Below are 22142 nucleotides of genomic sequence, written 5' to 3' on the forward strand. Positions count from 1 at the left end.
GCCGACAGACCGCAGATTTGCAAGACTGGGCATGCTCAGAAAATAAAAAACACAGGGAAAGTTAAGCATTACATGACATCACTTCTGCAGTCAGCTGAAGTCTGCAGACAAAATTCTTGTGCTGTCCTTGTGCTGTCTTTGCACTTTTCAACAGACACCGACATCCCGGGGAGAAAAGACGAACATTTGTATGACGACGATCTGCGTGTGTGTACGGGGCTTTAGACTAACCGATCTAGCTCTGTAAAGAAATCACTATACATACCTTTTTTGAAGCCGATTCGACCTGGTCTCCAGCAGCGGAAGCTCTGCAGAGGACACAGCCGACAACGGCTGTGAAATGAATAGGAAGGGACGTCACCCACAGACTTACTATGGGGCTTCTGTTGTCAGTTGGGTCCTCTGCCCCCACCTCCACAGCAAAGCCGGAGCTGACAGCTCAGTGTAAGATCGGCTTCAAAAAAGATATGCATGTTGATTTCTTCTTTACAGGGCTAGACAGGTTAGTGTTAGATCGTGGATGTCTGTAGATGCAGGGAATTTAGTGTTAGGCTCCTTTCACACTTTTGCAACTTTGGACATCAAAGTTATACAGACACGTCGTTCCCCATGTTTTCCAATGATACCCATTCATAATAATTAAGTCACAGCAACTTCAAAGTAGTTAAAGCGGTTGTAAACCCGAAAAAAAAAAAAAAAAACCCTGCAAGACAAAGGCATAATGAGCTAGTATGCATCGCATACTAGCTCATTATGTATTACTTACCTTAGAACAAAGCCCCGACACACTGCGGGCACTGCCATGATCCCTTGGCGGCTCCTCCGGGTTTGGCGGCTCTGGCGCTGTGATTGGCCGAAGCCGCCATGACGCCACTCCCGCGCCGGTTTAGGGGATATTAATTGTACCTACAGGTAAGCCTTATTATAGGCTTACCTGTAGGTAAAAGTGCCAAAAAGCAGGATACTACCGCTTTAATGCACTACTTTGGTCTGGCTTTCATGCAACTTGCGGGCCACAGACTTCAATGTTAACCCTCAGAAGTTGCATGAAAGTCATACTTGAATGTTATACAATGCAACTTGTGTGCAATAGTTGTCCATTAAAACTCAAAGCCAAAGTTGTATCCAAGTTGCACTCCAAAGTTGGAGTGCAAGCTTGTATGGGTGCAACTTGGATACAACTTTGGCTTTGACCAGTGATATGGACAACTATTGCACAAAAGTTACATTGTATAACATTCAGGTATGACTTTCATGCAACTTCTGAGGGTTAACATTGAAGTCTATGACCCGCAAGTTGCATGAAAGTCGGACCAAAGTAGTGCATATATGAAAGGGTGTCATTGGAAAACATGGGGAACGACATCTCGTGAAACTCTGATGTCCACAGTTGCACAAGTGTGAAAGGGGCCTGGATGAGGTGGCAACCCTACTAAACACGCCTAACATTCACACACATTTAGGCACGTTCAGCGATTTTTCTTGCCCAAATGCTCTTTTTTTTTTTTTGCTCTGCACAGACACCTAAGCTAACACAGAGGAGAGGGAGAGGAAAAATCCACTAATTGCTTCTAACAGCAGCATCACTTAGTATGCATGGGGCCTAAAGCAGCAGTTTTATAAATGTGAGGAGAAAGGAGCCCCCAGCAGTAATGGAGAGCCTGCACACATACAACTAGAACTGTATGCATCACAATGCAATGAATTAAACCTCCCTCTTCACAGACCATTTTTTTTAGAAATGCAGTAAGGGAGTGTCTTCCCGCCCATTCCCACCAATGAAAATCCTGGACTCCTCCCAGAAGCCTGGATCCGCACCTGGAAGGTAGTTGCTATGGACAACCCTCCGTGTGCCTGTCACGTGACCCCTTCTCACCTCTTAGGCAGATCGAAGCAGTGGAGCCATGCGGGCCGGCCGGTCTTAGTTTTACCATAGCGGATGAGATCCTGGAAGATGGCGCAGAATGGGGAGCTCCGGCGGGCACAGTCCCCCAACACATGGAAGAACAGAGACGCGAGGAAGGCGACATCTAAAAAGAGCCACACAGCAGCGATGACACTCAGCCCTGTGCCTGACAGGAGAAACATGGCCGCCGCTTCACTCACACCCGGCTGCCTGTTTCCACACTACACAAACACATGACCACTCATATTCAACGACTTCCCGATATTACCCGGTGTTGTAAAATTTTGTCGGACCCGTGAAAAAATCGGACCTCGTCACTTCCGGTGATAGAGCATCACAAAACAGCGGATGGGAGTCGTCCGTGCGCATGCGCAGAAGACATTTTTTCGAGGTTTGGCAAAATTATAATAGAGATCGGACAGCTGATTGAGAGGAGGCGGGGCTGAGGTGCGACGGAGGACGGAGGACACATATGCAGAGCTGGTGGAGGAGGCGGGACGGAGGTGCGGCCGTGTAATATATGCAGGACTTTAGCGACTCCTTGTTTTATTATCTTTAGTAATTATCATATTATTTATCCTTAGGATTTCATTACATTTAGTATTTCTTATTTTGTATTATATAAATAGTAAATGTAATGAAATCCTAAGGATAAATAATACGATAATTGCTAAAGATAATAAAACAAGGAGTCGCTACATCTCCCCTGCATTTATTACACGGCCGCACCTCCGTCCCGCCTCCTCTATTCAGCTCTGCAGATGACGCGGCGGTGTCTTCCGTCCCACCTCAGCCCCGCCTCCTCTCATTCAGCTGCCCGCTATGTGTTATAAGTTTACCAAACCAAGATAATGTCTTATGCGCATGCGCACTTGAGACTCCTATCACCGGAAGTGACGAGGTCCGATTTTTTCACGGGTCCGAGAAAATTTTAGAACACCGGGGCACTTCCACATATTAGAAGCCGACTCCTCCCCCCGTCCACATTCTGCAGCTTATAACCTTCCTTCATATCGGAACTAGTTAGCTGTAGCGTGTTCCTTAGCGGAACACATTAATAGGGGCACGCTATTTTACAAGGACCCTCTCTAGGTGAGCCCCTAGTAGGTGCCTGTACGGAATATTGCTTTCTGATTTGATGAAAGTTGATAGGTACCTAACCTTTTGGAACTAAGCAGCTTTTTGCTACCCAAGCCAATTGTGACACTTTTTTTTTTTACTAGAACGTTTGAAACAGTATTGAAAGCAAAGGTCCTGGAGAATTAAATGGTGGTTGCTGCAATTTTATGTGTCACATGATATTTGCACAGTAATTTATCAAATGCAAAGTTTAGGCAAAAAATACACTTTAAAGTGGAGTTCCACCCTATTTTTATACTTACCTCCATCTTCTCGCTCCGGGTCACCTGAAAAAGAAATGGATAATCGCATATTTTTTTTTTTTTTTACTTACCTCTTAGTGAAGAAAATATACTTACCTTACTTCCTTCTTCCTCCTTCCTCGGCCGCGGCCCGTCGTCACTTCCTGGCTCTGCAATGATTCCTGGGAGCTGGACGTCATAGCTCCCAGGAATCATTGCGCCTGCACCGGCCCCGACGTCAGTTCCGGGTCGCGCGCGTCATCCCCTTCTAAACAGCTTCTGGGCATGCCCAGAAGCTGTGGAGGGGTGACGCGCGCGACCCGGAAGTGACGTCGGGGCCGGCGCAGAGCATCGTGGGACCACAGAAGGCGGAAGAAGACGCCGAAGAGGACGCGCTGGCTTCAAGCTGCCCACATCTGAGATGGCAGCGCTGGACAAGACGTTTGCAAGGTAAGTATTTCGTCTTGCAGGTAAGTGCAACCCGGGACAGATCAGAGGCTAGCCATTGTGGAATGCACTAGCCCTGACTGTCCCGGGGGTATTAAAAAAAAAAAAATCCAGGGTGGAACTCCGCTTTAATGGATTTCAGTGCAAACAAACACAATATGATAACAATTGTTGGTAAAATATGAAGGATGATGTTACACTAAGTAAACAGATACCTAATATGTCACGCTTTAAAATTGCTGATGCCCATGGAATGGTGACATACTATAGCACCTAAAAATTGCTTTTAAAGTCTTTTTGCAGGTTACCAGTCTAGAGTAAAACAAGAGGACTGTTGCTAGAATTATTGCTTTCATTCTGACATTCACAACAATACTTAACATGTGTGGAGCAATCTCCGTTTCAGATGGTTGGGGAATCTATATACAAGTTCATTCTAACATACCCCCAGATCTCTCACCTGCCCTCCAAAATTGCTTTACTAGCTGACCGAAGCCAGAAGTGATGAAAACCTCGTCACTTCCAGTTTCATACACCATAGAGACGTTAGGGAATGGCTTCTCCTTTTCTATGGTGAGCTGGCTCGACTGCCCACATCAGTGCTGGGCTACCCAGTGGAACGGGACAGCCTGGGAAAGGAGACAGGACTTCCTTCTGTCACCTGTAAAAATGTCGTATAGCTGCTCAGATCACTTTTACAGAGAAGAGCATCACCAGCACTAGAAAATGATGCAGTTACAGCCATGATCCTAATATAACCGCTTAAACTTGAGGACATACCAGTATGTCCTATTGCAGAAGTGGTTAAAAGTAACCCAAGTAAATCATATGGAAAAAAAAAATAGGTACTTGTTCTTTATTTGGGAGTCACAGCCTCAGTCTTCTATTTAAATATTTCATAACTTATTTATATATTTCATACCTGATTTTTTTTTTCTTTATGTCAGAATGAAAGTTATTTAAATAGGACCTTTTTCCTGCCCCCGTCCCTACTGTATAAACATTTAGGGTCGGTTCACACCAGGGTGCTATGTTCTTGTCATTCATTTCATTGGACTACCAAGTACACAGGAATGCACAAAAAGTACCTCAATCGATTTTCAGAAACATACTAAACCGACTGGTACTGCAGTACCATGTAATTTGATGGCTGCAAAGTACATACGTTTGTTAGATGCATTGATGGGGGCCATTACCCACCCTCATCTAACCAGGGCAGCACATTTCTGCATGTTGTAAACAAGCATTTTCTACACTGCAATTGGTGTAAACTCAATTAGGCCCCTAAACCTGACTGGAGGGACTTTTTTTCAGAGTATAGGCGCAGGTGCTCCCCCCAGTCACCCCTTGTCTCTGCCCCTACCGCTGAGCAATAATAGTTTCCCTCCAGCAACAATAGACCCCCTCAGGAATAACATTTTCCTCCTCAACAGAAATGGATCCCTGCCAGCAACAATAGATTCACCCATCAACTATAAAATCCCACCAGCAACAATAGGTCCCCCCAGCAGACTGCATTAATAGACCCTCCAGCCGCTGACAAAAATATACCCTCCCCCAACAGTAGACCTCCCCAGCAACATAAGACCCCCACCATAACAGTAGATCCCCCAGCAACTCTACACTCCCCAGTGACTGTAGATCCCCCAGTAGCCAACATCAATAGACCTTCCAGCACATGCCAGCACCCCTTGCCAACACATACATTCAATGTTGGAGGTGCCAAAACTGGGTACTACCACATTCCTGCTGAAAAGAAGCCCTGATCATACCCTGCCTTTTCTGCAATGGCCAAGAAAACGCCACCATGATATTGTGCAGGCAAGCGGTCAAATGCTTGACCTCATGGGCTTTATCTCACTTATGACTGTACTGTGAGATGACTATAGTGCAAGATCTTGCAGTTTAGGTATAAGATTTCCTTTAAGGCAATGGTGACGCTGCCTTCCCAGTAGACACTGGTGCAACCGGGGCTATGTCAGCACTGCAGAGATGCAAAATATAAGGGGGGGGGAGGTCCACTTTAAGTATTTCAGGAGGCCAATATTTAATGTACTGAGTATACTAGAGAACATGTCGTCATATTTGTGTTCTGCCTCTGCCTATTACTGTGCATATTACAAACCCATATAATGCCTTGTGGTCCCTCATGCTCATTTCTTTGCTTCTTGAAATTATAATGTAATTTCCTGGCGCCAACATAGCGGCATACACGTGGCAGTAAGCCGCCATAGATTGGCTCTAGGAAAGGTAAATTATGGTAAGTATTTGATTTTTCATTATCATGACCGGTGCTGCAAATTTTCCTCTGGAGGAGACATACAGCTGCCTGTTCCAAATTGAGGTCCCAAATTGAAATTCCTTCCTTAGAAGACCACAAGGGAAACAGAACCACAACAATATTGGCACGGATAAAGGAAAACTCGGGGGACATCGTCATTCACATGTTAGTAGGAGTACCAGTAACACCAAGGGTCTCTTTAACACAAAGGTTAGGACATTCTCTTAACAGAAAGCTGAGGCCCCTTCTTCCTCCAATGAGAAGGGGCCCATTATAATATAAATTGTCCCTGTCAGTCAGAAAACAACAATATTGACTCCAGGATAATAGAAAAGTACAAACAAATATAAAGCAAGTTGGCTGCAAGAGAAGAGGTATTAAATTCACCTCTCTGGTGGCCTATATCTCCTACCACCCCTCCATTCCAGCACTGCATCTCTAAAGCATTCAACGCTTCTGGCAATAGCAGATGCCTGTATTCCCCACTGTTTGCTGTGGCTCTATCCTCGGACCCCCTATATGACTAGAGGACTTTTTTTTGCAGGAGTGGCTGTCCCAGAACCAGTGAGGACATGGCTCGTTTGGCCGGGGGTGAGTGTAGCACCCTCCTAGGTAGGTGCTAGAGAGTAAGTATAGTTTTTGGCTCTGTCTGCCTATCGGAGGAGCAGTAGGCAAATTCTATATTTTTCTCTGCTTAAGAGTCGGTTCACACTGGGGCGGCACGACTCTGTACTACTTCGGGGGCGACTTGTGCATTCCCATGCACCACGACTTCGGAGCGACTTGCATGGACTGACACATAATGGAAGTCTATGCAAGTCGCTCCGAGGTCGCCCCGAAGTAGTACAGGACCCTTTTTCTAAGTCGGAGCGACTTGTGTCGCTCCTATTAGAACGGGTCCTGTAGCAGTCAATGGACCGCGAGGGAGCGTGACTTGTCAGGCTGACAAGTCGCGCCAGTGTGAATTGAGGCTAATAGGGAGCAGGATCTGTGAGTTAGGTCTGCTCAATGTGTGATTCATCTGGTCTAGGGGAGCGTTTCACACTGATCCAATGGGGAGGCACATTGGATAGTGGAGGAATCCTAGTCAATGAGTACACAGGCTTTAATACAGCCCTAGGGATTGGCCCAGACTGCTGTCTCTGTGTAGTATAAAAAGCCAGGAGCACATGTGCTCAAGGTCTTTGGCTGATGAGCAGAGTCCCGGAAGGAGGGTGGCGGCTGCTTCCTCTTCTGCAGTGGTTGGTGTGTGGTCACAGGCAGTCGGCCTGGTGAGCCAGAAGTGTGGAGCTGAACCCAGAGGTCCAGGAGAGCTGACTAAGAGGAGTTGAGAAGCTGAAGAACCTGAAAAGCAGTATCGTGAGTACAGGGGATGGTGTGTAAGGGCTTGACCAGGAAGGGGGCCACACACCGGAGTAGAGTAGTCAGAGGACGGTTGTCAGCTGGTGAATAGAAAGGGGGTACTAGGTGAGTACCCTGAAGATAAGTGCTAAAGAACATTACTTCAGATTCATCTAGTGGCAGGGTGAAGCTGCGGACTTGTCGCATTCTCAGATAGAAGTCCTCAGCATTGTGAATAGTTCAAGTGTTGGAGTATCCCACTCATCCCTTCTCCCGTCCCCATATAAAATAAAACAGCAACCCCTAGACTGTTCATTGACTGAGCCAGAAAGTAAAGTGTTAAGATTCTGCATGCAGTTGCTATCGGTAACCTAGGGGACCCGAAAAAGGTGAGAAATCTAGCCACCCTCAAGGGGGCAGGGCTACATAGGTAAGGAGTGGGTTGGCCAAAATTGTGGAGGGGAGGGCTTCCAGGAGAGGCACAGTGGCATCTGAGATTTGTGGGAGATACAACAGAAAACAAACTGAACAAGAGAGAGGACCATTTTATATATATATATATATATATATATATATAACTAAGGCTAAGGCAAAGAGAACAAAAAAAGAGTTTGTGCTGAAAGTCAGTAGGACAGCAAAGAAAGTACTAAAGCCATGAAGCATAGCAGGGAAGAGAGCTAAAAAAAATTAGAAGTTGATTTAGCACCTGGTGTTGTAGCATGGAAGAGAACTATTGGGTGCAGGCATTACCACAGTCAGAACGAAGTGTCAAAAGTGAATATAGTGGAGGCCTCACAGATATTATATAGGACCCGTTTGACAGAAAAAGACCATTAATATGGAGCCTGGAGGTGGACACGTGAAGTTATGGTAGAGCTTCCGGAACCATACACTCAGCTTTGGAGCTCAAGCCTTCGGTGGTCTTTCATGAGGTCTCACAACTTAACCTAGTAAGCCACACTCATCCTCCTTCCTGAGTGTCATCTTTTTTTAAGTTCTCAGAGCCCAGAACTAGAGAGATTATTCTGACTCCATCTGTAATGGTAATGGTGACTTATCCCTTCCTAAAAATTCTGCCTTGCCTGAATATAGTAGAGACACTCACTGCAGTCTTCAGCTGCACTCCTCAAACATCTGGCATTCACAAATATCTTTATTGCATGCAAAAGAGTTAAGGCAAACAATATGATGTGGTAGAGATATTGGTATTTGCAGTGTTTGAAGGTCATAAGGAACATTTTCAATGTGCGTCTTGAAGGAACAATACAGGAACTCACAATGAGGAAGGAAGGAAGTTACATAATATAAAAGGGATGGGTTACAAAAAATGAGTGCAGTTAATACAATGACAATGAGGCGGCACCATAACCAATTGCCTTAGTGAATTAGCACAGGATATAAACAAAATGGAAAATTGTATCAAATACTTACCGTCATTTTCCTTTCCTGACGCCAATACATGGCAGCATACACATGATATAGCTCCGCCCCTATATCCACCCACAGGACCTGTTTAAATCTATAAAAGCATTACTGACAGCAATCTCCCCATTCTTCGTATTAAGCATAAAAATCAGAGGGAGGGACTGTATGCTGCCATGTATTGGCGTCAGGAAAGGAAAATTACGGTAAGTATTTGATACAATTTTCCTGATGCCAACATGGCAGCATACACATGATAAATGATGAGCTTTGAGAGGGAGGGTTTAATGTTGCAAAGTCAGTCTTTATTTAGACATAGATGCCTGAATAGTTTTTCTCCCAAACTCTACTGTAGTGAGAGCTGCCGGATCCACCCTGTAGTGCTTTAGGAACATGTGGTGGGAAGACTAGCTCGCTGCCCTGCATACTTGTCTCCAGGGACACCCCTGCATGTACTGCCCAGGAAGAAGATACTGCTCTAGTCGAATGAGCTCTTACCACCTCCAGAGGTGCCTTTCTAGCCACTCTATATGCGTCATGAATAGTTCTGACTATCCATGACAATATTGTTCTGGCCGAGGCTTACTCCCCTTTTGGTCTTTCTGAAGGTATGATAAAAGGCCTTTTGATTGTCCGAAGGAGGCAGTGACTTTGGAAATGTCCAGTTCCTGTAAGTTGAACAATAGAAAACCCCTGGGGAGTGGGACTTTAAACGGCAAGAACCAGGACTTGAGTATAAAAATAAATAAATTTTATTACAAATATTGCAAAAAATAGATTGACAAAGATAACATGTATCATAAAAACATGGTCATAACTACGTCTTGGAACCGAGAGAGTCTGAGATGTCTGGACCGGACTAGACGCGTTTCGGTCAAATTGCCTTTCTCGATAGTCCAGGAAACACCAGAGCCGGCGTACTTAATGGCGTGTGACGCTCTATTCAGAGCGCACCGCCATTATCCAAACCGAACAGGGCTGATAAGGTAAGTTTCTTCCTTTCCACCGGACGCCTTTATCTATCTTGGGACACCCGTACTCGCTATGGATACTTTCCATCACCTGCTCCCAGATTTGGGGACGTTTGGGACATACAACTGTACGACTACCTTTTTTACCTGGTGCCCTCCCTTTACTTGCCTTGTACCTGCTCCAATATTCCTCCTCACCACAATCTCTTTTCTTTCTTCCATCTGGATACGTATGGTTCTCACTCACCACAGGATCCATGCTGGGGAATGGTGCTTTTTCCTCTGGTGTTTCTTCCTGTTTTCTTTCTTTTTTCTTCATTCAAATTATTTGCTACCTGATATTTTAAAACATACCAACCTCCCTCACTCTTGACATATTTTGTGCCAATAGGGACCAAGTGCTGGATACGCCCTGCACTATACATATTTGGAGATATCCCCACTCTATTCCAACTCTACAGGTAGCTATTATCATTATTAGATTTATACTATATATACTTTCTTCATCTCTCATCTTATATCCCACCATGAGTACATTCTCATATTTTTATTTTTAATTTGTTTTCTCTCTCTCTCCCCTTTTTCTTTCATTCACCCCAGACGACCTGTGTTTCTGACCCCGTTTTGGAGATCCTCGTGGGAATTTCTGATCGGGGAGCTTTTTCACTGTCACCTGTGAAGTTACTACTTATTTATACTTGAATCTGGTTTATAACCATTTAACTTCCCTTTTGAAGCCCGTACATATACATCATCTCAGGTCCATGTATAGACCCAGCCAATTTGGCATATATTACTTGTGGTCAAGGATACCTGAAGGTTTTTTCCTAACCCGTTAAGATCCATTCACTTGGTCCTCCGTCCTGGAGTCTACAGAGTTTCTGCATATCTGGTATGTAGCCATAGAGGTACCTTTGTTCCTCTCTACATCTAAATACAACAAACACTGTGTAAAATCTGCTATTGCATGTATTAATCATTCTATTGTTAAGCTTATTGAAATTTAACTCCTTGTTTACTATGTTTATCATACTGATTGTTACCTTTCATGCTTCCAGTCTGAGCTCTGTTGTTTCCTGGACTATCGAGAAAGGCAATTTGACCGAAACGCGTCTAGTCCGGTCCAGACATCTCAGACTCTCTCGGTTCCAAGACGTAGTTATGACCATGTTTTTATGATACATGTTATCTTTGTCTTTGTCAATCTATTTTTTGCAATATTTGTAATAAAATGTATTTATTTTTATACTCAAGTCCTGGTTCTTGCCGTTTAAAGTCCCACTCCCCAGGGGTTTTCTATTGTTCAATATTCATTAGGGATGCTGGCAAGACTCCAGGTTAAAACACAGACTGCGAATTAATCTTTTCCGATTATTAGGGTGGCAAATACCCACTTCCCCGCCATATTCGCTCTCTGTGTTTTTATACTTGACTATTGTTCATGAGATAGTGCACAATATTTTCAGTGCAATCATTAGAGTTATCTATCTTAAACGACATTGTCCACTATTTGATAAGTTTTTCTTATCGTGTGCTCGTCTATCTGAAGTACCCAGGGCCCTGGACGCCCCCCCCCCCCTTTCCATCTCTGGTTTCACTGGGGGGACCTCCACGGCCCAGGGTCTATTAGGGTGACGTGATAAAAACCTTCATTCCCCCTCCCTTTATCGAATTATCATCCTCCACTTCAGTTCTAGGCAAACACACATTTTATCTTTTCCTGTTCTTTATCTTGTTTATGCAGCTCCATTGTTGGGGGTGATCATAAATGGGTTAGACATCGTTACAAGCAATCTTCCCTATTATTCCATATTAGTTGATTTTGTCCAACATTAGACTTCCCCAGTGGTATATACCAACAGTTGCCCCTACATTCTAGGGTACCTCTTGATTTTTAATATTGACACCACCCACATACTGGACCTACAGTCCACCATATCTAAACACCTTTGCAATAATTTGTTTTTTTAAACCATTCACTTGACCTCTAGATATACATCATGTTTAGAGGTACAGGTTTTGACAATCTCCTCCTATCTTATAGAGAACACAGCAAAAAAGAAGCTCAGGACACTAAAATTGAATCTCTGATTTTTTAATTAAAAAAAGCGGTAGAAAAGAAAACCAATCTATACCTTCACATCGACAACTTTGAAACAAATAATAGAGAAAATCTTAACCCTTTGGGCCTAAGAGTCCAAATCTTTCCAACTATTGAGGATCTCGATGAAATCTTCAAATCCAAATGGGAGGCAAATCTACAACTATGTTCAAAGAATATGATGTGCCTTCTCATTGAAGAATATCATAAACGGATCAAAGGACTAGACCTTGTCATCGAGAAACTTTATGAACAACTAGAAACACATTTAGATACTCCCAAATTCATAAATCTAGAGAACAATATTAAAAATCAACTAGACAAAAATATCAAACTCAACATTAATAAAAAGGAGCAGAAGCTCTGTAGAGACAGAATAGCCTTTCGTGACAAAAAGGCTTATAAATGGCATCAACGACAAATACAATCCCGCCCTAAAAGACGTGATCTAACCAGAGCCGACTACAATTTAGGTTCGAATTCATCTATAAATTCTTCACTTTCTTCATCATCATTACCAACCCATAACAGGGGCAAACAAGTCAAAAACAAAAGATCCTTTGCCCAAGATGATAATACAAATGCGAGCAAACGCCCCCCAACTCCCTCAGGGCCCCCACCCTTATCTAATTTAACATCTGATACACGACGTTTAGCCCACATCAACCTGCCAGTTAAGAACACATTAGAAACCAAACACATAGCTATCACAGACACTACTCATGCCATGGCGGCGGACAACACGGAGTTTGAAGATCTCTCATGAAACTCCGCCATGCCTAATCATCATACTGACACATCCTCCAGAGATGATAGCGACATCATCAACCTTTCAGATTACATACTTTCACCAGCCCAAACATCTTTGCTGCTAAAAGGTCTCTCTTTTTGCCCCACCACTGACATTGACAAATTCACTTTTAAAAAAGATTTAAACTTATTCGCCCGAAAAATTCTTTTACAAAATCAACATGCTCAGAAATATAACCCTAAGCTATTACAACCAAAAACAAAAAAATTAGAAGTAGAAGCATTAGATACACTAATCGCCCTATTAGAGGAACAAGACGGACTCGACCTAATAGATAGGATTGACTTGGACTCACTACTAAATGAACATCCCCAATCGGGTTCACCAACTCGTTTCCAAAAAAAGTCGGACAAATTTCCTGCTTTAAATAACAATACCAACCTGGCAGCCTTTGTCATGTTGGTATCTCAAGAAATTGAGAAAATCAAACTTTTCCCACAGACCCGAGCCTCTAACCTTAGCCCGGAAGAAAATCAGGCCCTTACCGCTCTCATAAAACAACTACAATTGACCATCAAGCCCTCCAATAAGGGGGGCAATATTGTCATTATGCATAATCAACAATATGCCAATATGTGCTGGAAGATTCTGAATAACTCCAATTGGTATCAAAAAATATCTCGAGTTACCATTGATAAATACTCTATGCTATTGTAGACGATGGATATCTAACAGGCTGTATAGATAAAACTACCTGGGATTATCTCAGAATCAAATTTCCTATCATTCCTACGTTCTACAGCCTGCCCAAAGTCCACAAAAACAGAAACGACCCCCCAGGACGACCCATCGTCTCGGGTAGGGGAAGTATATCAGAGAACTTAAGTAGATATGTGGACAGCAAATTGTACCCATTTGTACAAACTCTCCCTTCCTTCGTAAAGGACACCATACATCTTTTACAGCTTTTGGAGGGCATGTCGATTCCTGCGGATGCCCTGCTGGTGGCCATTGATGTAGAAGCACTATACAGCTCCATCCCCCACCAGCAGGGCATCCGTACGGTCGCACATGCCCTTATACAATCTAATTTGGATCCCCCAGCCACACAAAAATTCATTCTAAAATCACTTGAATACATCCTTACTCGTAATGTATTCTCATTTGATGGTTCCCATTTCCTCCAGGTACAGGGCGTTGCGATGGGGACATGTTGTGCCCCATCATACGCCAACCTGTACCTGGGGGAATGGGAACGCTCTTTCCTCTTGGAGGAACGTTATTCGGAATATACCCAGCACATATTGGCATGGCATAGGTACATCGACGATGTCCTCATCTTCTGGACAGGAAGTAAGGAATTACTTCTGGACTGTGTTCACTCCATGAACAAGAATAATTTCAATCTCACCTTTACTCTAAACTACAATAGTGATTCTATTGATTTCCTTGATATCACAATCAACAAAAACCAACAAGGCAACATCACGACTACTCTATTCAGAAAACCCACCGCTGCTAATACGGTACTCTACGCTACAAGCGCACATCCAGTTCCACTTATTAGGTCCATCCCTTATGGGCAATATTTGCGCCTCAGGCGCAATTGCTCTGAAGACCCCATTTTCAAATCGGAAGCTGACAAACTTAGAACAAGATTGACTATCAGGGGCTACACACAAACCTGCCTCAAAAAGGCATATCGTAGGGCCAGATCCCAACAAAGACAAGATCTCATTTTCAAAAAATCAATTAAAACTTCACGTAACAGTAATCAGATTCAGCATCAGGCACGCATTATAACACCTTATACGAAACAACATGATAGAGCCTACAACATTCTTAACAAATACTGGCACTTACTCACATGTGACCCACATCTTAACCCTTTCGTTACTGACAAACCTGCGATAACTTACCGCAAGGCTAGATCACTCAAGGATAAGCTAGTTAAAAGCGAATATACTGGCGAATTTCGCCAAGATCCTTGTAAACGTTTAGGGACATTTAAGTGTGGGGGGTGCAATGTATGCCAATACATTTGCACTGACCCCAATATACTCCTTCCAAATGGGGCACCTTATAGACCCCTACATTTTTCCAATTGTCAAACGATAGGAGTAGTCTATCTCCTCCTCTGCTGCTGTGGGTGCTTCTACGTCGGGAAGACAAAAAATGAATTTCATAAAACAGCTCAACGACATGTTACATGTATGCGTCAACGCAACCCTGATCTCCCTTTAGGGAGACATGTCTTAAATACACATAGTGGTATTTTTCCACGCTTCTCTTTTGTCATCCTTGACCGAGTGCACCCCAGCAGCAGAGGAGGCGACTGGGATAAAACCCTCTTACAAAGGGAATCCAGATGGATCCATAACCTCAGGGCTACCATTCCACCAGGACTCAATGATAGCATCAGTTTCAAGCCCTTCCTTGAAGGCTTTTCATCAGGGGGCTGGGAACCATGACACAAGTCCTCTACCATTAAGCTCAGTGACAAGAACGAGGTACCATACTGAAATGAAATACTCACTTTATTCCAAAGTCACCTTAATATATGCTTTTAATAAATTTTCCATATAATACACATCAAATTAATTACTATATTATATTGTTAATATTTCTAATGCTAATTTCCAATTTTGTATTTAATCCACATTTTGTGGGACATAATTCCTTTTTCCCCTTCATTTCTATATAGCATTTGCCTCCAAATACTCACCATCTGATGGTAGACAACACAATCAGTTAGTCCCCTGACAATCTTACATGGTCCCATTTTGTCTGAAATTTAAGATCTAACAAACTTGATGAATATATGCATTTTTGATGCTTGTTTATTCTTAGCTTATTTGCATTTTTTCCCCTTTATCTCCTCTTCGTGTCATCCACATTGTGTACCACATCATATATGTGTTATCGTTTACATGCCCAATTTTGCCTTGATCTGTACTCTTTTGTTCTTTGTCTAATAGTACGATCCATCAGGTACTCTGTACAAATTGCCTTCTATTTATTTACAGAATTTGTTCCTTCCATGTAAACACAGAGTTTGCTTTGTTTCGATGTCCTACTATTGCCCCGCCCCTTTAGGTGCAGCTCCGCATTATTCACAGAGTGACGCTCACCCGACCTCACTTCCCCCCGGCGCACAAAGGGGCGGTATTCGCCCCACTACCGGTCACCTGATCCCGCCGCTGGGCGGAGTAACAGGTCCGGATGTTGTGCGCCGGCGTGCCCGGAACGCACATCGCGGCCAACCCATCGTGGGCGGCGATTGTGCGTTCCAGACACGGGGGACCTCCATTGGTCCACACAGGCCCTGGGAGGAGCCGCGACGCAGGCCCCGGCGCATGCGCCGGCGTACTTAATGGCGTGTGACGCTCTATTCAGAGCGCACCGCCATTATCCAAAACGAACAGGGCTGATAAGGTAAGTTTCTTCCTTTCCACCGGACACCTTTATCTATCTTGGGACACCCGTACTCGCTATGGATACTTTCCATCACCTGCTCCCAGATTTGGGGACGTTTGGGACATACAACTGTACGACTACCTTTACCTGGTGCCCTCCCTTTACTTGCCTTGTACCTGCTCCAATATTCCTCCTCACCACAATCTCTTTTCTTTCTTCCATCTGGATACGTATGGTTCTCACTAACCACAGGATCCATGGTGCTTTTTCCTCTGGTGTTTCTTCCTGTTTTCTTTCTTTTTTCTTCATTCAAATTATTTGCTACCTGATATTTTAAAACATACCAACCTCCCTCACTCTTGACATATTTTGTGCCAATAGGGACCAAGTGCTGGATACGCCCAGCACTATACATATTTGGAGATATCCCCACTCTATTCCAACTCTACAGGTAGCTATTATCATTATTAGATTTATACTATACAGTGGGTACGGAAAGTATTCAGACCCCCTTAAATATTTCACTCTTTGTTATATTGCAGCCATTTGCTAAAATCATTTAAGTTCATTCTTCTTCCTCATGAATGTACACATAGCACCCCATACTGACAGAAAAACACAGAATTGTTGACATTGTTGCAGATTTATTAAAAAAGAAAAACTGAAATATCACATGGTCCTAAGTATTCAGACCCTTTGCTGTGACACTCATATATTTAACTCAGGTGCTTTCCATTTCTTCTGATCATCCTTGAGATGGTTCTACACCTTCATTTGAGTCCAGCTGTGTTTGATTATACTGATTGGACTTGATTAGGAAAGCCACACACCTGTCTATATAAGACCTTCCAGATCACAATGCATGTCAGAGCAAATGAGAATCATGAGGTCAAAGGAACTGCCTGAAGATTTCAGAGACAGAATTGTGGCAAGGCACAGATCTGGCCAAGGTTACAAAAAGATTTCTGCTGCACTTAAGGTTCCTAAGAGCACAGTGGCCTCCATAATCCTCAAATGGAAGACGTTTGGGATGACCAGAACCCTTCCTAGAGCTGGCCGTCCGGCCAAACTGAGCTATCGGGGGAGAAGAGCCTTGGTGAGAGAGGTAAAGAAGAACCCAAAGATCACTGTGGCTGAGCTCCTGAGATTCAGTCAGGAGATGGGAGAAAGTTGTAGAAAGTCAACCATCACTGCAGCCCTCCACCAGTCGGGGCTTTATGGCAGAGTGGCCCGACGGAAGACACATGAAAGCCCGCATGGAGTTTGCTAAAAAACACCTGAAGGACTCCAAGATGGTAAGAAATAAGATTCTCTGGTCTGATGAGACCAAAATAGAACTTTTTGGCCTTAATTCTAAGCGGTATGTGTGGAGAAAACCAGGCACTGCTCATCACCTGTCCAATACAGTCCCAACAGTGAAGCATGGTGGTGGCAGTATCATGCTGTGGGGGTGTTTTTCAGCTGCAGGGACAGGACGACTGTTTGCAATCGAGGGAAAGATGAATGTGGCCAAGTACAGGGATATCCTGGACAAAAACTTTCTCCAGAGTGCTCTGGACCTCAGACTGGGCCGAAGGTTTACCTTCCAACAAGACAATGACCCTAAGCACACAGCTAAAATAACGAAGGAGTGGCTTCACAACAACTCCGTGACTGTTCTTGAATGGCCCAACCAAAGCCCTGACTTAAACCCAATTGAGGATCTCTGGAGAGACCTAAAATTGGCTGTCCACCAACGTTTACCATCCAACCTAACAGAACTGGAGAGGATCTGCAAGGAGGAATGGCAGAGGATCCCCAAATCCAGGTGTGAAAGACTTGTTGCATCTTTCCCAAAAAGACTCCTGGCTGTATTAGATCAAAAGGGGGCTTCTACTAAATACTGAGCAAAGGGTCTGAATACTTAGGACCATGTGATATTTAAGTTTTTCTTTTTTAATAAATCTGCAACAATGTCAACAATTCTGTGTTTTTCTGTCAGTATGGGGTGCTATGTGTACATTCATGAGGAAGAAGAATGAACTTAAATGATTTTAGCAAATGGCTGCAATATAACAAAGAGTGAAAAATTTAAGGGGGTCTGAATACTTTCTGTACCCACTGTATATACTTTCTTCATCTCTCATCTTATATCCCACCATGAGTACATTCTCATATTTTTATTTTTAATTTGTTTTCTCTCTCTTTCCCCTTTTTCTTTCATTCACCACAGACGACCTGTGTTTCTGACCCCGTTTTGGAGATCCTCGTGGGAATTTCTGATCGGGGAGCTTTTTCACTGTCACCTGTGAAGTTACTACTTATTTATACTTAAATCTGGTTTATAACCATTTAACTTCCCTTTTGAAGCCCGTACATATACATCATCTCAGGTCCATGTATAGACCCAGCCAATTTGGCATATATTACTTGTGGTCAAGGATACCTGAAGGTTTTTTCCTAACCCGTTAAGATCCATTCACTTGGTCCTCCGTCCTGGAGTCTACAGAGTTTCTGCATATCTGGTATGTAGCCATAGAGGTACCTTTGTTCCTCTCTACATCTAAATACAACAAACACTGTGTAAAATCTGCTATTGCATGTATTAATTATTCTATTGTTAAGCTTATTGAAATTTAACTCCTTGTTTACTATGTTTATCATACTGATTGTTACCTTTCATGCTTCCAGTCTGAGCTCTGGTGTTTCCTGGACTATCGAGAAAGGCAATTTGACCGAAACGCGTCTAGTCCGGTCCAGACATCTCAGATTCTCTCGGTTCCAAGACGTAGTTATGACCATGTTTTTATGATACATGTTATCTTTGTCTCTGTCAATCTATTTTTTGCAATATTTGTAATAAAATGTATTTATTTTTATACTCAAGTCCTGGTTCTTGCCGTTTAAAGTCCCACTCCCCAGGGGTTTTCTATTGTTCAATATTCATTAGGGATGCTGGCAAGACTCCAGGTTAAAACACAGACTCCGAATTAATCAGTTCCTGTAAGTTGGCCTCTGATTCCTCTGGGAATGTTGGAAGTATCTATTCATTAGCAGAGATGTATAGTAACGAAGTAGAACTACTTAAGTACTGTACTTAAGTACCGAAATGCGGTATCTGTACTTTCCTAGAGTAGAATTTTTTTCTCCTACTTCTACTTTTACTTCACTACATTTTTTCGATGATTTAGATACTTCTACTCCGATATTTTTTTTTTGTGCTGCATCGTTACTCATTACTTTTCTCTGCCTTTCCCTTTTTCTTTTTTGTTCGGTTTCCCTCCTTACTGCTCTCTCCTACTCTTTCAATTATCCTCCCTATTCTGCCTTCCCCCCTCCCCTCCCCTTTTCTATAGGAAGGCAAAGGTAAAGATACCCCCCTTTTTCATGGGTACCTGGTCTCTGGCCATTTGGGTAGCGTTGTTCCGCTCCAGGCTTCCGCTGGGCCGGAGTGGAGTGCTCCCACATGCGCCTCTCGGCGCTCTGACATGTGTGGCGGCCTTCGGCCACTCCGCTCCTCCCCTCCTTGTCTCCATTCGCTGACGTCTCAGCGCTGGGAGGCGGGGATTCCGGCGGCCGCGCAGTAGAGGCACGTGCGCATGCGCAGTGCGATCGAGGCACTGGCGGCCATCTTGGTTAAGGGAAACATGGGGGGTCTCTGATGTAAGGGGGGGCTTTGTGTGGGCGGTCTCTGATGTAAGGGGGCTCTGTGTGGGGGGTCTCTGATGTAAGGGGGGCTCTGTGTGGGAGGGCTCTGATGTAAGGGGAGCTCTGTAAGGAGGGGCTCTGATGTAGGGGGAGCTCTGTGGGGGGCTCTATGGGGGGGCTCTGTGGGGATGGTCTCTGATGTAAGGGGGCTCTGTGTTGGGGTCTCTGGATGTAAGGGGGGCTTTGTGTGAGGGGTCTCTAAAGTAAGGGGGCTTTGTGTGGGGGGTCTCTGGTGTAAGGGGGGCTCTGTGTGGGGGGTCTCTGATGTAAAGGGGGCTCTGTGTGGGGGGTCTCTGATGTAAGGGGGCGCTGTGTGGGGGGTCTTTGATGTAAGGGGGCTCTGTGTGGGGGTCTCTGGTGTAAGGGGGCTCTGTGTGGGGGGTCTCTGATGTAAGGGGGCTCTGTGTGGGGGTCTCTGATGTAAGGGGTCTCTGTGTGGGGGGTCTCTGATGTGTGGAGTTCTCTGATGTAAGAGGGCTCTGTGTGTGGGGTCTTTGATGTAAGGGGGGCTCTGTGTGGGGGGTCTCTGATGTAAAGGGGGCTCTTTGTGGGGGCTGGGGGGTCTCTGCTGTAAGGGTGCTCTGTGTGGGGGGTCTCTGATGTAAGTGGGGCCTCTGTGGGGGGTTTCTGTTGTAAGGGGGCTCCGTTGGGGGGTTTCTGTTGTAAGGGGGGCTCCGTTGGGGGGTCTCTGATGTAAGGGGGGTCTCTAATGTAAAGGGGGGCTAAGTTTGTAGTGATCATAAAAAAGAAAAGTCAAATGAAGTGCAAAAAAAGTGCAAGAAAAAATGTGCAGGGCGCTGGTGGGGGCGCCACAGGATCAGCTCGCACAGGGCGCTTGAACACCTTTATGATGTCCCAGTCAGCCATGACCGTATGAGGTTGATATATAGAAAGAGAACCCCAAAATCACCACAGTGTCAACTGCACCAAACCATCACATCTTCTACCCCTTATGCCATAGCTGTTAAAAAAAAAAAAAATTGATGTTCCCCTATGAGGTGAAGCATTGAGGCTACCTTAGGTATGAAGTGATTAAGTGGTCTCAACACCACTCTGTCTGGGAAAAAGGTCATATATGGTCCTGCCATTCCTAGGGCTTAGAACTCTGACATACTGATCACTTTCCCATAATATTACAATGTTACTATAAGAACATTATTTTGCTCTGGTCAAAGTGTGTTAAAAGTGTGTTAAAAAAATCGTAGGAAAAAAAGAAAAAAAAATATAATGAAAAAAACATATATTTTTTTTTGTTTTCCCGTACTGTCACCAGTGAGTGTCCCTGATCACAACCACACCTGTTATATGATGACGCTGTACTGCACTGGTGACAGTGTGTGTGAAAATATATATATATATATATACCCAAAAACATATGTGTTTGTACTGTCCTGACATTTTTGGGCCTTAAAAAAATAAGATAGGCCGTCAGTATATTAGGTTTGATTAATTTTCAGATACTGTATATACCATTGTTTGTGGACTTTATAACTTTCCTACAGACTAAATTATAATAAACACTGATTTGGGTTGTTTTTTTTTTTTTCTTTACCAAAGAAATGAAGCAGAATACACTTAAATTCATGACGAAAGATTATTTATTTGCAAAACTTTATAGAAATAAAGAAAAATGTGGGTTTTTTCAAAATTCTCTGTCTTTTTTTTTTTTATTTAGCAAAAAAAAAAAAAAAAAACTGTGGCAATTAAATACTGCCAAAGGAAAGCTCTATTTATTTGAACAAAATTTAAAAAATGTAGTTTGGGTACAGTGTTGCATGACCGTGAAATTGTCAAAGTGTGACAGCACTGAAAATTGAATGGGCAGGAAGGGCGTAAAAGTGCCCAGTATTGAATTGGTTAATTAACTTTTCCTAATATATTCCCGCAGCCCCCAAGCACATGTACGGTACAAGTTAACATACAAACAGACATTTGCAGGAAACATCTCCATTGGCTATCCTAGCCTGAGGGTTAATGAACACAATGTCCATGATCTAAGTCAAAATGACTGTTCATCCAATTATCATATGCAGTCAGTTGTCAGAAATGGTTGGAAATAAATTATTGCAAATAATAATTTATAATTTGCACCTGCGTGTATGCCTCTTTTTATGCACAAGAGCTTGCAACCTGTATTTTAATAAAGGGTCTACAGGCATTAGGTAGGCAGGTAGATTTTGTTGTCCAATGAACAGGGTGAAATAATCCAGTGTAGTATTTTCATGATACAACTAAATAAAATTACATTAAAGTTTCAGGAAAAGCTAATGAAAAAAAAAAAAAAAATAGATGGAAGTCTTCTAAATTGAGAAACGATCATCATGTCATGTGGCTGGCAGACGATATACATGACGTTAGCTCCTGCGGGCAGAGTTTACCAAGCTTCGCTCACTCTCCTTGGCTTCTGCTCGGCTCACTTACACACCACCCAAAGAAGGTGTGAACTCTAAGGCAGGG

General features: G+C 43.6%; 1 protein-coding gene across 1 annotated transcript in view; it reads right to left on the bottom strand.

Annotated features, from left to right (window-relative positions):
* The window catches only part of SRD5A3 (steroid 5 alpha-reductase 3), a 38762-nt gene extending 36593 nt beyond the window's left edge, over positions 1 to 2169 (bottom strand). Inside the window, exon 1 of the mRNA XM_082242555.1 lies at positions 1877 to 2169. Within this exon, the coding sequence (XP_082098681.1) occupies positions 1877 to 2088 (212 nt within the window). The 5' untranslated portion in view covers positions 2089 to 2169. The remainder of the gene's footprint in view (positions 1 to 1876) is intronic.
* Between the last annotated feature and the right edge of the window lie 19973 nt (positions 2170 to 22142).

This window comes from Pelophylax lessonae (genome assembly GCF_965119305.1).
Source record: "Pelophylax lessonae genome assembly, chromosome: 1".
NCBI classification, from domain to species: domain Eukaryota; kingdom Metazoa; phylum Chordata; class Amphibia; order Anura; family Ranidae; genus Pelophylax; species Pelophylax lessonae.